The 14,626-nt window shown below is 43.5% G+C and overlaps 1 protein-coding gene across 2 annotated transcripts in view; it reads right to left on the bottom strand.

The window, feature by feature from the left end:
• Positions 1–1,279: 1,279 nt before the first annotated feature.
• gmds (GDP-mannose 4,6-dehydratase) overlaps positions 1,280–14,626 on the bottom strand; it is a 44,401-nt gene continuing 31,054 nt past the window's right edge. The window contains exons 9-12 of one of the 2 annotated variants that reach the window (XM_026998903.2): positions 12,373–12,491; positions 12,190–12,286; positions 2,165–2,233; positions 1,280–2,077 (exon numbers count right to left, since the gene is read on the bottom strand). In XM_026998903.2, coding sequence (XP_026854704.2) covers positions 2,015–2,077; positions 2,165–2,233; positions 12,190–12,286; positions 12,373–12,491 — 348 coding nt within the window. In that variant the 3' untranslated portion in view covers positions 1,280–2,014. The remainder of the gene's footprint in view (positions 2,078–2,164; positions 2,234–12,189; positions 12,287–12,372; positions 12,492–14,626) is intronic. The other variant, XM_026998904.2, reaches the window with a different exon arrangement.

Below are 14,626 nucleotides of genomic sequence, written 5' to 3'. Positions count from 1 at the left end.
ACAGTCATATATGCACCCTTGTACAGAACTTGCTTTTAGGAAATACATTTTGGAGGGCATATCTTGCAGCTGGTGGCCGCTTGCGGCCTGTGCACCTGTATGTGGTGCTGTGCTAGAGCCCAACCCAATGGAAAAGTGCTGTTTTCGCTCCCGGGCCCGAGGCGACGTCTGGTTCCGATCAGGGCCGCGTTCACTGGCGCGATGTTAAGTCGTTTAAATGGCATTCTACAGGTTCGAGGTGCCGTCTCAAAAATTTGCAAGCCCTTGCCCTTCTTATGGAGCCGTCTCTAGCTCCATTTTCCGTAAATGCTGACGTGAAACAGCCCTTCCAAGAACTTGGCACGTCAAGTGCAATGGAATATGTGTCTCTTGAGACACACCATTTTAGGAAAGGAATATTACCCATGCGTCGTTATATCTTCCTCTACATTATGAATAAATTTAACAGAAAACGGTTACAACTGTAGGCAACCTCTGCACATGTTATGTAAATCCGGATAACTATAAAATCGCAAATAGAACGGCCACAAAACTCGTTTGCAAATAGCGAAAAACGTCGAGATGTCTCCACCGTCGGGTGCAGTGCCCCAGCTGTGCGCGACGTCAGAGGTGATTAAATATGAGCTGTTTTACAAGACCGTTACGGCTCCCTGAGCTGCGCGAGGTGGCCAGGGCGCGAGCACCTGGAACCAAAGGCGGCGGTGCCTAGTGGACACACGTTTCCTCAGAAGACAAGGCAGCAGTTGTGCTCGCGGGCAGCCTGGAAAGCGTGGGGAAACGACGACGCTTGATGACCCCGTGGCAACCTGAGAACGCTGGCACGAGCCACCGTTTGACGGATTTAGTCGAGAATAGACCGCTTGCACAGGCATCCACGTAGGCTTGAGCAGCCCATCAGGCCGTAGGATAAAGCTAGAGGTATAAGGTTGTGGCCGCAATACAAAATTTAAGAAGGGTAAAATTCTCTCTCTCTCAAGTATATTAAGTCTGCTATTCAGAACCAGCATATCTAATCCAATTATTCAAGATCTTTAGGAGCATTAATTAAAATATCCAAATAGAGGCAGGCATGTTAGATTAGGTTTGGAACTGAACTCCACCGGTGAATAGATATCAAATGCAAGCATGGGGAAACATCTTAGATGTACATCATCAAACATCTAATTAAATTATCATTACGTTTGAAAAATTAAACTGTAGGTTACTGGGAGACAAGGAATGAAAGACTAAGGTTAAACATTTTTCCTTGCAAATTTTGTGATTAGCATTAATTAAAATGATCATATGCAGGCAACTAAATCCTTTAATATTTTTGTCAACCAAAGTTATTTAATTGCTTAAACAATTGAATACCAACAATCATAAGAAGGGAAATCATTATTAAAATTATGGTAAATCCCCTTTAATAAACAAAACCCAGGAAAAAAATCATATGGAAAGTTCAAGATTAAAAACATTATTAAAGGCAAGCTATTTAATTTGTCATTTGTTTTCAGGATAATTAATCATCTTCTTGAGCTAATAACATAATATAAGAAGACTGTCAAGTAAAATCCATGTTTAGACTAAAAAAAACCATCACACTATAACTCTTATAAAACTAGAATTTCATTAAATATGCCAACATGTCCTTATTAGAATTATAATGCTACTGAAGAGAAACTGGGTAAACCAGAAAAAATAATTTAAACAGAAAAAATGTTAAGAGGTCCCATAGACTCATGATTAGAAATATGCTGAGGAATGTGGAATTTGAATGGCAGCAATGAGTTTCCATCTAGAGGAACAGTAGACAGAAGCACTGAATGTCTAAAAAGAAAGACAGGTACTAAAGCATGCTTCTTCATGTGTCAGAAACACACACACACACACACACACACACACACACACACACACACACACACACACACACACACACACACACACACACACACACACACAGAGACAGACAGACAGACAGACAGACAGACAGACAGACACACTTCCTTGGTATGTAGTACTTTGGCATGTGGGCTCATGCATTTGGGTTATTCCTCATGAGCTGAACATCTGCATCCACCATCTCCTTCACAAGCTCCTGTTGAACAATATTATATACACAATCAGAATCACACCAAAAGCTTTACGTATGGTCAAGTGAGGATCTGTGTGAATTGTTTCTCACCTCAAATGTCACCTGAGGCTTCCATCCAAGTTTCTCGAAAGCTTTAGTGCTGTCGCCTTGCAGATAGTCCTAGAGAAAGAGAGAGAGGAGGAGAGGAGAGCGTGTGGGAGGAGAGAAAGAAAAGAGAGAGATTAAATTTTCTCCCTCTTATGAACTGGACCTCCCGTACTGTACAACCCCCACATGTTGCCTCTCTTTGCAGCCTGAGCACACAAACCTATATGCGCACATACAGGTGTCAGGCTCTGTGTCTCTTGGGGAAGCAGGGGGCAAAGGCAGGCCATCTATCCAGAACAGGCCTCCTCCTAACCCCTTGCCCACTGACTGAGCATGATGGATTATGTGACTTCAGTGTTCTCCCTCACTCCCTCCCTCCCTCCATATATCTCAGTGGGACTTAGGCAGAGTAAGAAATGGATTTTCAGAGGAGAATCTTAGGGTGCCAGGGAAGATCTTAAAGATCCGTTATGGCTGATCTGATTACACTGAAGTACTAAAGAATTAGAAAACACACACACGTTTTTGAGAAGTGTTTTAAAGTATATCCATAAAATCCTAAGTGACACTCAAAAGTTTTATGTGAATCACATTAAATTCAGGTTTTTTAAGGTTAAAATGCCAAGTATTTATTTCAAATATATTCCATATTTTAATTTTAACATCATTTAAGTAACCTAAATTATGTAAAAAGTCTACATTAGAAAATAAACTACAGCAATAGCATTTGTCAAGTATATGGAACAGCATGCAACCATCATAATCAAAGCCTAGAATAAAGCAGTATATTAATCATAATTAGGTTTTACTGATGGTTAAATTAATCTCAGCTGTTTGTCATCCACCCAATTCACTGTAAATCCCATAAAAACTAGCAGAGAAATATTCAGCAAGAAAGTTAGTTGGAGTTACGAAATGAAAGCAACGTGCATGTTAACTCATGTCCACGTGCATGCGACTGAAAGAAAGTGAGAGAATGTGTGTGAGCGAGATAGAGAGATATGACATGAATATTACAGTTTAAAGTCCAAGCTGGGATCTGAGGAGAGCAGAACAGCAGTAAGACAGTCGGGGGAAGTTGTCTGACAGACTGGCCCTGACTACACTCAGAGTGGGTTGAAATAAAAATGGCCCATCCAGTTTTTGAGTGGGCCTTTAAAGAAGAAGAGCCGGCAAAACTAAAAACAAGTCACCAGTGAGAGCAGAGGTCAGCATGCGTGAACATGGAAGAGCATTTGAGTAATGAGCGTGTGTGCTCAAATAGGGGTGTCAGTCATAAATCAGGGAGTTACACAGCACAAGCTGTGTTCCAAGTTGTAGTCTAATAACAGCACTGTAATGATCTGATGGGGGTTGGAAAAATATCTCTGTGGTTGCAAATGTAGTAGATAAAATGCAAACAGATTAAATCTATGAGGTTATCATCAGAAGGGTAGAATTTTATAGTGTATGACTGAGTGCACTTAATGCAAAGGAACCTGGGTTAACCTCAACAAACACACCCCCACACATCAATTCTGACCAGTATTTACCATCACCATAAATGATAAATACCATTACCATAAATAAATAAATACCATTACCATAAATGTTAAAAGTTGCAGTGACATTTTACTGTGAATTTATCAAGATAACGTATACCTCAGTTACCAATGTTCTCCCTCTCTCTGAGAGATGAATATAGTTCATTAAAATTATACATCAACAACTTTATTTACATAGTACATTTAAAAGCCAACAAGTGTCAATAAAAATGCTGCATTATTAGATCAACAAAAAATGAGATGTAAAGAAGAAGACTTACAATTGCACAATAAGATAAAGAATAAGGTAACTGAGAAAGTAATACAAGAGATTAAAATCAAATTAAGAATCAATAAAAGACACAAAGCAATGACAACAAGATAGAAATAACCAGTCAGAACATCAGACTGAATGCATGATCTTTAAAAGGACTCAAATGCCTGAGAAAATCAATAGGTTTTTAATCTATTTTTTAATTTAATCTATTGTTGGGTAGGATTTGATGAAAAATGGAAGACTGTTCCAAAGTACTGATGCATCTAAAGAAAAACCTGATCACCTTTAGACTTCAACAAAGAACGTGGAACATCTAAGACCATCTGATTAGTAGACTGTAGCAATGGAAGGGTGGAATGGAGGTTGGTAAAATCAGGGATATAGCTTGGAGCCATGCTGTGTAGAAATTGAAAAGCGAACAGTAAAACCTTAAATTTAAATCTGTAACCACTGCAAGGGTGTGAGTACAAGGGTAATGCTCTCCATTTCCCTGGAGCCTTGCAGCTGCATCTGCATATTGGACCAACTGCAGGCGTGATGAGCTCAACTGAAATATTCCCACGTACAGTCTATTCCAATAGCGAACGTGAGAGGAAATGACGGCAGGAACTTAAAAGACAGGATGTGTTTAAGTTTTGCAATATTCCTGAGTTTTTCAACTTTAAACAGTAAAGTAGAAAGTAACAGCAAGATTTTTTGCATGGCTGTCAGATGGAGCATGTATAAGGAGAACAAGAGAGGGCCCAGGATATAGTCCTGAGGTATTCCATATGTTGTATAGGAACAGGGCACAGGATATAGTATTGATGTATTCCAAATGTAATAGAGGAGTAGCAGGTACCCATTATGACAAAAGTGAACTGTTTTCCAAATTTGAGGCAGACCATTTTCAGTGCACTACCTGGATGCCAACATCACACTTTAGACGATCCAACAAAACACTTTGATCGATGGTGACAAAGGCTGTGCTCAGGTCCAAAACGATTAAATAGCACACTTTCCAGAGTCTACAGCTTGTCCTAAATCACTGGATACTCCAAGGAGGGCAGACTCACTACTGTGGAGTTTGGAATACTATATTGCCATCTCTCCTTATCTCTGTCTCTGTTTGACTGACTTGTTTACAGAAGAAAGTCATTAAGATGTTTCATACTTTTGCACATTGACTGCAATCCATGCTGCAGATGCATATACAGTAAAGTGTCCCTTGTATCCCCCCCCCCCCCCCCCCCCCCATGTCCTCCGTGGACTCTGGACCAGGGCTGCAGTCACAGGCATCTATCCACCGCTATGGCTTGGCGGGAAAGGCTGAAGACAGCTTGGCATAGTGTGATTGAGTTTTAAAGGATACATTCATCTACTTTGCTATCCTGCTTGCTCACTCTCAACCTTCTTGGCCATCCATCTCTCTCTCTCTCTCTCTCTCTCTCTCTCTCTCTCTCTCTCTCTCTCTCTCTCTCACACACACACACACACACACACACACACACACACACACACACACACACACACACACACAGTGTAAAAATATTTGGTGATGGTATCTCTTCACTGGAGTGGGTTTACTTAATCTTGTAAATATTTATAAATCTCTTAAGGGAGGAATCTAAATTAGAGTGAGAGTGACAGAAAAGACCAGTACCGACTAAGACTGGCAGAAGTCCCTTCATAATGTCCTGCCCATTTTGTCTATTGTGCATTGAAGTAAGTCTGGTTGGTATGTTATTATGGGGGGATGGGGGTGGGGTTATGAGTGTTATTTGGAGGTTGAGAGGTCTCTATGTTCACGAAAATAAAAACTGGAAGTTTGGTAAAGCCGAAGGACACACACACACACACGTCCGGGGTGTGTGAAGGACAGGAAGTTTGCCGCCCACCTCTGAGTGCTTGGGAAATGTGGCTGTCCAGAATTTTGTGGGTTTGACCTTTCACTGCAGACTTTCAGGAGTTGACCAGCCATGTGGCTGTGTGGGAGATGCTTTGTGATCTGATACATGTAGTCTCGGACTGCATGACACTGATGCAAAAGATCTCCCCAAGGTGTTTATGAGTTTGAATCAGCTTGAGTGTAAATGTGCTTCTGAAGACGAAAGGAGAGGCAGTGGACAAGATGAGAGAGAAAGAGAAAGGGAGAGAAAGAGAGAGAGAGATGGCCAAGAAGGTTTCATTTCTGTATTGTCTTACTGCCAGTTTTTGTGATACACAATTAACAGGCAAATGCATACGTGTTTATGTATCTAACTCATATTAGTATGACCCACACAGCCAGCTGACCAGACAGAGGGCATCAGTAGGGTTTAACCCTTATTTTTTAACCCTCCCCTCATGTCTGTGCTGAAAAATTGTAGTCAGGAGAGAAATAAGGAGAAGGAGAAGAAAAGAAAGAGGGAGAATGAGACAGAAAGGAGGGAGGGAGGGAGGAAGAGAGAGAGAGCAAGAGAGAGAGAGAAAGAGAAAGCGAGAGAGGAATGTGAGGTGTCAGGAGTTCAGCAAGCTGACAGAGTGAGTGAGAGGGCCTGAGTTAATTACTCAATCAAGATAACGAGCCCAGAGACATGCCATTTACAAAGGGCAGCCTGCAATTAACCTCCTCGCTCCCATCTCTCTTTCCCAGACAAACACACAAGCTCGCTCACTTGTAAGCCTGCAAAATTTTGCATAATCTACATTCACACATATATACACATTTAGTACTGGCTCATTAACAGATCAAATCTCAGGGACATCCTCATACAAACATATATGAAAGGACTGAGAGGCCATAAAATGAACAAATCATTTTGTGTTATTGTGATGCTTTCTTTCAATTACATCTTACTAATCTGCCTGCACTATTGTTTTCAAAACATATAAGCGAAAGCTAAAATCACCTGCCTCATGGGTTACATTTTGCATGACTATCCTTTATGGATATTGTTAATATGTGCTCTATGTGCTCTTTCTCCCTTTCACAAAAGCCCTCTCTCTCTTTTTCCCTCGCTCCCCTCCGTGGGGCCCAGGGTGGTTCCGCTCAGTCAAAGTCCTCCAGGAAATACCAGAGAGAAGGCCAGGGGAGAACTTACACCCTCTCTCCCTCTCCCCCTCCATTTATTTCCCTGCATCAGCCTCCCTCCTTTCCCACTGCATAGCTCTTTCTTAGTTTCCCTCACTATTCATCTGTCATCATTTCTCTCTCTCCCTCTCTCTCCCTCTCTCTCTCCCTCTCTCTCTCTCACACACACGCACGCACGTGCACGCGCACGCACGCACACACACAGGCACATGTACATAGAGAAACACTCATCTCTAACCTTTCCACTTTAGTGATTTGCTATATGTCAGGGAATGTCTGAATAAAGTGCCTCTCGTAGGACAGGGCTAAGGCAAGGAGAAAAGTGACATGTGGAGACCTAGTGGGCGAGCGCATGAGCACAGTGCCCGCCCGGGATTGGCCAAGTTGTGGCTCTGAAGTGGTGACTCAATAAAAGTGTTGCTCTCTATGGTCACCTGGAGGAGAAGCTGGGCCACAGAGAGCGCCTTTATTACTGAGTGGTGCTCTGCCTGGCACTCTGCTAGCCTCTTTATGACATCATTCGCACTTGGCTTTAACAGCTCTGACCTGTTACACTGCAATTCATCATAAACCTGTCACATACTGCCAACCCAAGAGTCTCATACACTACAGAATCTACACTATCCATCCATGTAACCCTGAAGACCTCAGGAACTACAATCTCTACGCAGCCTCAACCACCACAGAAACGTAGCCCAGACCAAATCCATCACATCTATGTACCATACAGCCAGCCAAGCATGAGAAATGTGAATAGTCATAAAGACTGAGACTAAAGCAATGTCAGTACAGAGCCTATTGAAACTCCATGACAGGCTGAGACTATGCTTTAGATCTGTGGTTAGAGCACGAGACTAGGAACATTCCTCCTTTAACTCCATCTTTAATAGTAGGCATACATCGATGCATCATATATCAAATGCACAAACATGGGCGCTGGTGTCAAAAAGAAAGTGTTTGGGCTAATAGAGGGATCACTCTCACACTCATCAAGCATTGCAAATATGAAAGACACGAGAACAGCACAAAGGCAAAAACCTCTGGTGTGTAGCATGTCTTGTAATTAGGTCACTGGTGTTCTTTATATCCTTTCTCTCTTTGTATGTTAGCATGCTTTCAAATAGTTGCTCATTTTCCATGTTGAAAACCTGTTTTAAATAAAAAGGTTCCATAAAACAAAGTAATACACCATGCCCATCTATGCATCCCTGGGGCCCTGCCAGAAACATATTTACTCAAGTAATGTCACTAATCTATTCGTGCTTTAATCCCACCATGTCATAATCCTAATCCTTGATAATCATCATAATTCTATAATTAAATAGAAAGAGTGGCTCAGGGCAAACAAGTCTCTGTGTTGACATGACGAATGTCAGCAGCTGGATTTTTTAAAATATATAATTGGCATAGGACACACACACACACACACACACACACACACACACACACACACACAAACACACAAACACACACACACACACACACACACACACACACACACACACACGGATTGTGTGTTTTCAGGTCATTTTCATTTACACTTCATAAATGATTAGGGATGGTGAGGAGGGAGACAGTGGGGGCTTCAATCCCTTAAACCCTGGAAATATTTGTCTCCCATACATAAGGGGGGTGGGGGTGTCTTGCATTTGAGATCATTTTATGCATATTGCCTTTACACACTGCATCTCTCCACCCAACAAGAAAAAAGAAAGAAGAAAAAAGAAAGAAATGAGGGTTTGAAAAAAGAAAAAAGATTTTGGCTGCTTGCAGGACTCCTTTACTACAGTGCCTCATAAAATTGCTTTAAATCAGCCCCTGAATGAATAAAATGGATGTATAAATTCATACAGGCTAAATGGGGCCGTGCTATTGCGAGAGTGCATGCTGCGCAGTTCACTGAGAGGTCTTCAGCCGCGTTCAGCTCCACAGACCTCATCCAGCACAGCCGGCTTCACTGGACGCGCCCTGCCCCAACACAGCCGGCTTCACTGGACGCGCCCTGCCCCAACACAGCCGGCTTCACTGGACGCGCCCTGCCCCAACACAGCCGGCTTTACTGGACGCGCCCTGCCCCAACACAGCCGGCTTCACTGGACGCGCCCTGCCCCAACATAGCCGGCTTCCCTGGACGCGCCCTGCCCCAACACAGCCGGCTTCCCTGGACGCGCCCTGCCCCAACACAGCCCGCTTCACTGGACGCGCCCTGCCCCAACACAGCCGGCTTCACTGGACGCGCCCTGCCCCAACACAGCCGGCTTCACTGGACGCGCCCTGCCCCAACACAGCCGGCTTCCCTGGACGCGCCCTGCCCCAACACAGCCGGCTTCCCTGGACGCGCCCTGCCCCAACACAGCCGGTTTCACTGGACGTGCCCTGCCCCAACACAGCCGGTTTCACTGGACGCGCCCTGCCCCAACACAGCCGGTTTCACTGGATGCGCCCTGCCCCAACACAGCCGGCTTCACTGGACGCGCCCTGCCCCAACACATCCAGGCTCAACAGATACATGTTTTAATCTGTGAAAAGCCTTCGGGGACCAGCAGAAAACATTGCCCCTCTCTTTTTTCTCTCTCTCTCTTTTTCTCTCTCTCTCTCTCTCTCTCTCTCTCTCTCTCTCTTTCCTTTTCTTTCTCTTTTTTTTCTTTCTTTCTCCGTCTCTCTCTCTTTCTCTGTGTTTGTGTGTCTCTGGTAGAGCAGGTAGAGCAAGGTATTAAATACAGTAAATTTATGGGTTTGCTTGCCAGGAAGCACACATACTATCCCACTGCTAAATATGTTACATACATATATAATATGAATTTAAATCTAATCTAATCATAGATTATATAATAATTTAGTCTGGACAAGATAAGCTTCATTTGAAAGCAGGTATTTCAGGACTGTCAAAGAGGACGATAATTTAAACTAAATACACACATTCTACAAATAAGTGGACTACTGATATAGAGAAAGACCAAGAATTTAAGTTACTTTTCTCATTGTGGATAAAATGTCTTCAGAACTTTGCAGGACTTGCAAAGGAATTTATATGTATATTTCTCACTCGCTGTGCCTCAGAAAAAACAACCTTTTATTTAAACATCAGATCAGTAGTACCTGAGTTCATACACAAACACACACACGCACATCTGTACTCAAACACACTCCACACTTGCAAATACATACTCATAATCATTCACACGTACAGTCTGATATAGTCTCACAAAGATAAAATGTCTGTCCAATGTAGTGAAATGAATAAAGGTTATGAAAGCAAAGATGAGCAATTTGAGTTTCTTCATGCAAACGCCCTCTTTACGCACGTCCAACCACAAGATATGGCTGGAATGATCACTATTTTATTTAAACACACACCACACACGCATGCGTACGCACACACACACACTCACACACACTCACACAGAGCGAGAGAGCAAGAGAAAGAGAAAAAGATGTTTGGGGATGGTGGGGTGATTGGTTATTTTCAACAATATTGTGGGATCTTTGTGTTTAAAGATCATTATCTTTCAGCAATGATTACAGCTGGCTGTTATCATTATGCGAAACACTCTTGATACACATGTTGAACAGGTCCTCTCTGATGTTTTTTTTTCTCTCTCTCTCTCTCTCTCTCTCTCTCTCTCTCACACACACACACACACACACACACACACACACACACACACACACACACACACACACACACACAAACACACAGTTTGTTTGATCCTGTAGATCTTTTGCATACAAGATGAAGCTGATAATGTTGCCCAGAGATTAGGCCATCTTGTTGCAGCAGCGCTAACTCATACATGATTACTTGTGTGTGAATGTGTCATATGCTATATAAAACATGAATTTATGGATTCAAAGTGTTGAATTAAATCAAATTATTCTACTGAACTCACTGGATACAACTCCACACTTTCACATCATCTGAAGGGGCTTCTATGAAGGGTTACATAGTTCTAATATAATCTAGGAAAATCTTGTATATCCTATAAATTTAAGATTGCAACTGCATGAACTTCTCGTATTTGACTAATGTGTGGAGTATGGGGGCCCAATGGCCAAATCTCTGAACACTGAACAAATGTCCAACTGGTCCTGGTCTGAGGAGGTGGAACCTGGGAAGGCAGTTGCTGGGAGGAGAACCGTAAGCATGGCACTGTATAACAGCCCTGCTGTGAGTGCTCCACCTCAATCTCCATGGGGTACTCAGGCTGAGCCTTATGTCCTCTCCACACACACCTCCGCATGCCTCAAAGGCTCTCTGTTTCTACAGCTAGAGAAAGGGTTGCACAGGCAGTGTTAGTCTGGCTAGGTAAGGCGAATGTTCCGCACGGGACTGGCCGGGTTGAAGGGTGAAGACCAGTTTGAATACGGCAAGTTTTACGACGTGCCATGACTATAGCCTCAAGTAGCCGCCTTTTTAAACTTTTGAACCAGTGACTTATTTTGCTCAGTTTTCAAAGGTGTTTTTGCTGAAGTGCTTGTCATGTATTTTCACAACTGCTGAACTCCTGAATGTATTTAGTGTTTTGTGCATGTGTGAAAAGCAGGCGCTAATTCCACCACTGACAGTTACTTTTGGGTCTAAAGCTAACATGAAGATGAGCAGTCTACTTTCTATCCCAAAGGTCAAAGGTTGACCTACTTCCTGTTGCAGCAGTCAAAGGTCAAATGCTCTTCATTCTCACTATTGCTTTCTCATGACAGATAAGCCACTCTGCCTTTGTGTCATGCCTTTTTGCTCATGGGTGAGTGTGTTAAACTGGAGTTATTTTACAATCTCTGACACTTCCTTATAATCTTTTTACTTCCGTCCTATACTGGCAGCACGTCCCATCTCAAACATCTCAATGTCAGTACAGTAGCATATGTGCATGTGTAGGTGTGTACTCACAATATGTCAACAATCATTTAGGAGATCTTTGCCTACCCATGAAAGTGAGCACGCATGCGCGCGCACACACACACACACACACACACACACACACACACACACACACACACACACACACACACACACACACACAAACAATGCTTCATGCTTTTTTCCAGCATCTTAAAGTATATGACATCCCAGATGACTACTATTTTCTCTCAATCTTCATCTCCCCATGGCTTCTCGCACACCCCCTGCACCACACCTCCTAAACGTCAGTGATGCTAGGACAGGCCAGTGACTCACCACTTCAGTGGGGCGGTAGTATTTGGGGTCCACCCTGACGTGGACGGCACCCGTCTCCTGACACCTGCCCACTTCCTTCTCAGCTTTCCCCTCCCATCTGGATGGCACACAGACGTTTCAGAGTCACAACACACTTTTAACGTGAGAATGCATGTGATTCTGTGTGCTTGTGTGTGTACTTACACAATGGTTTTGCCAATGTGTTTAAAAGCTCTCTCCACAAACTCCCTCACACTGTGCACCTCTCCTGTAGCGATGACGAAGTCCACTGGCTCTCCCTGCTGCAACATCAGCCACATGGCCTGAGAGAGAGAGAGAAAGGAAAAGAGATAGAGAAGAGAGAGAGAAGAGAGAGAGAAGAATGAGAGAGAAGATAGTTAAGAATTTTTCTGACCAAGTCCAAAATTACTTGTAGCCCATTTTTTCCTAATCAAGCCTAATGAAACATGTGCATGTGCATACAAAAACATGTTCATCATACAAACACACAAACATTCCTTGGAAAAATCAATCCACACAGATTATCTGTGCTTTCATGTTGTTATAATCCTTGACACATTTCAACACACACACACACTCATCTCTGTCATGACGTCAGAACAGGGTCTCCTGGGATATTAATTGTGGGAATAAAGTAGAGAGTTCCCAAATCTAAAACAATTACCATAATCACACACCCAAACCCAAACATACACACTGCTATAATTCAGGCTAAACGATTATATATGAGATAAAGAGATGAATAGGGATGAATAGATGAATATCTGCATCTCTCTCAGAGGACCCAGTCAACATCGTGAATCTTGCCCAATCTTTCACAAACTCAAACAGCCAAACACAAACACACTCTCCCTCTCTCTCAGTCTGTCTAGTGCACTGCGTGTAATGTGGCTGTGGAGTGGAGGCTCAGGGCTGGAGCCAGCTGGCGCAGAGAGGCACTGGCCCCGGCCGGACCCCCTCGGTGGGAGTGAGAGGCCATCAGCACGTTTCATCTGCTGCAGTGGGAGCTGCGGAGCTGGCCACAGCGCCTCCACACACGCACTCGCACTCGCACTCACACACACACACACACACTCTCTCATATATCACTCCAGCTCCACTCGCAGGCTCCATCCATCAGGACCAAATGAGGTACAAGACATATGCAGGGGGGTTGGGGGGTTGTTAGAGACGAAGAGAGAGACTGGGAGAGAAAGGAAGGAAGGAGAAAGGGAGTGTAGGAAAAAGTGGGAGAAAGAGGGGAGGTCGGTCAGCGAACATGACAAGTTTACTCTAAACATACAGTGAGATGGACTACAGATCTACACATTTATGTTAAATATGTATATGTGAGCAAGAAGGACCAAAGCCCATCTCTTAGTTATAACAAAGGACACACACATACATACATACAAATCCAACTACAAGAGTGCATTTATATGCCAAACCATTTAACCATATTTAAGATAAGTAACACAAAAACAGACATTTCGTTCACACTCCAGTGTCCATATCTCTGGTCATGTGTGATACAGAAATTATTTACTGATTATTGTTTTATTTGGGTATCATAAAGGAGCTTAATGGAGATGATATCTCCAGACATCATGGTGCTAACTGAAGCAGTGAGCGCTGCATAACTATGAATTCAATTTAAATTTAAAGCACTGGAAAAATGTATATGCTCAGTCTGTTTTCTACAGTACTTGTACGGTTCGTACTCTCTCGCTCTCACTCACTCACTCTCGCTCTCTCTCTGGATCATTACCTTTGTGAGGGACAGCTGAGAGGCCCAGGCCAAAACTCCCCTTCCTGTTCACAACATACACACACTTACACACAAACACCCACGGAAACCCCTCCACCGGACTCCACACCCGTGTGGCATAGGCCAATCCGAGCACATTGTTTTCTCCTGCTTAAACCCTGGTCCCCAGAAGCTGCAGTCATGCTCACGTAGAGTTCGGTGGGTCAAACCCAACTGTGTGGTACGGCTCTATGCTGGTTACTCATGAGTTGAGCTCAAGGGGACAAGGGGAAGGAGATACTGCTGGTTCCACAGAGAGTGTAGTGGAGAGTTGTATGTAGTCCCTGCCTTATCAGTCCGGCCTTCCTGTCCCATCCATCAAGGCAGCCTAACACTTGATAGTCCCGAGGTCTGTTCTGCAATGACATCTGGAATAGGTACAGTTTCACTGGGGAATTAAGTGCGGCACGTTTGACTGGCTGAACACAGAAAAGACCGAGCTCAGCACGGAATCCCGAATTCTCGCATCTCTGTGGCCATTTCATTTGCCAGAAGAGAACTTACTGAGTCGTATTTGGAACATGCTCCCTCGTCAACCGAGACAGGAGGCCTGGTTCTGGCTGGGGTGCTGCTGTATGAGCAGGCGATATTAGCACCTAGAAATCAAGCCTCTGTCTGACAGAGCCCAGTTATTGACCCCATCTCCTTCCA

This window comes from Electrophorus electricus, chromosome 3, assembly GCF_013358815.1.
Source record: "Electrophorus electricus isolate fEleEle1 chromosome 3, fEleEle1.pri, whole genome shotgun sequence".
In the NCBI taxonomy this organism is placed as follows: Eukaryota; Metazoa; Chordata; class Actinopteri; order Gymnotiformes; family Gymnotidae; genus Electrophorus; species Electrophorus electricus.
The sequence above is the reverse complement of the archived record's forward strand: the minus strand, read 5'-3'. Positions and strand labels throughout refer to the sequence as shown.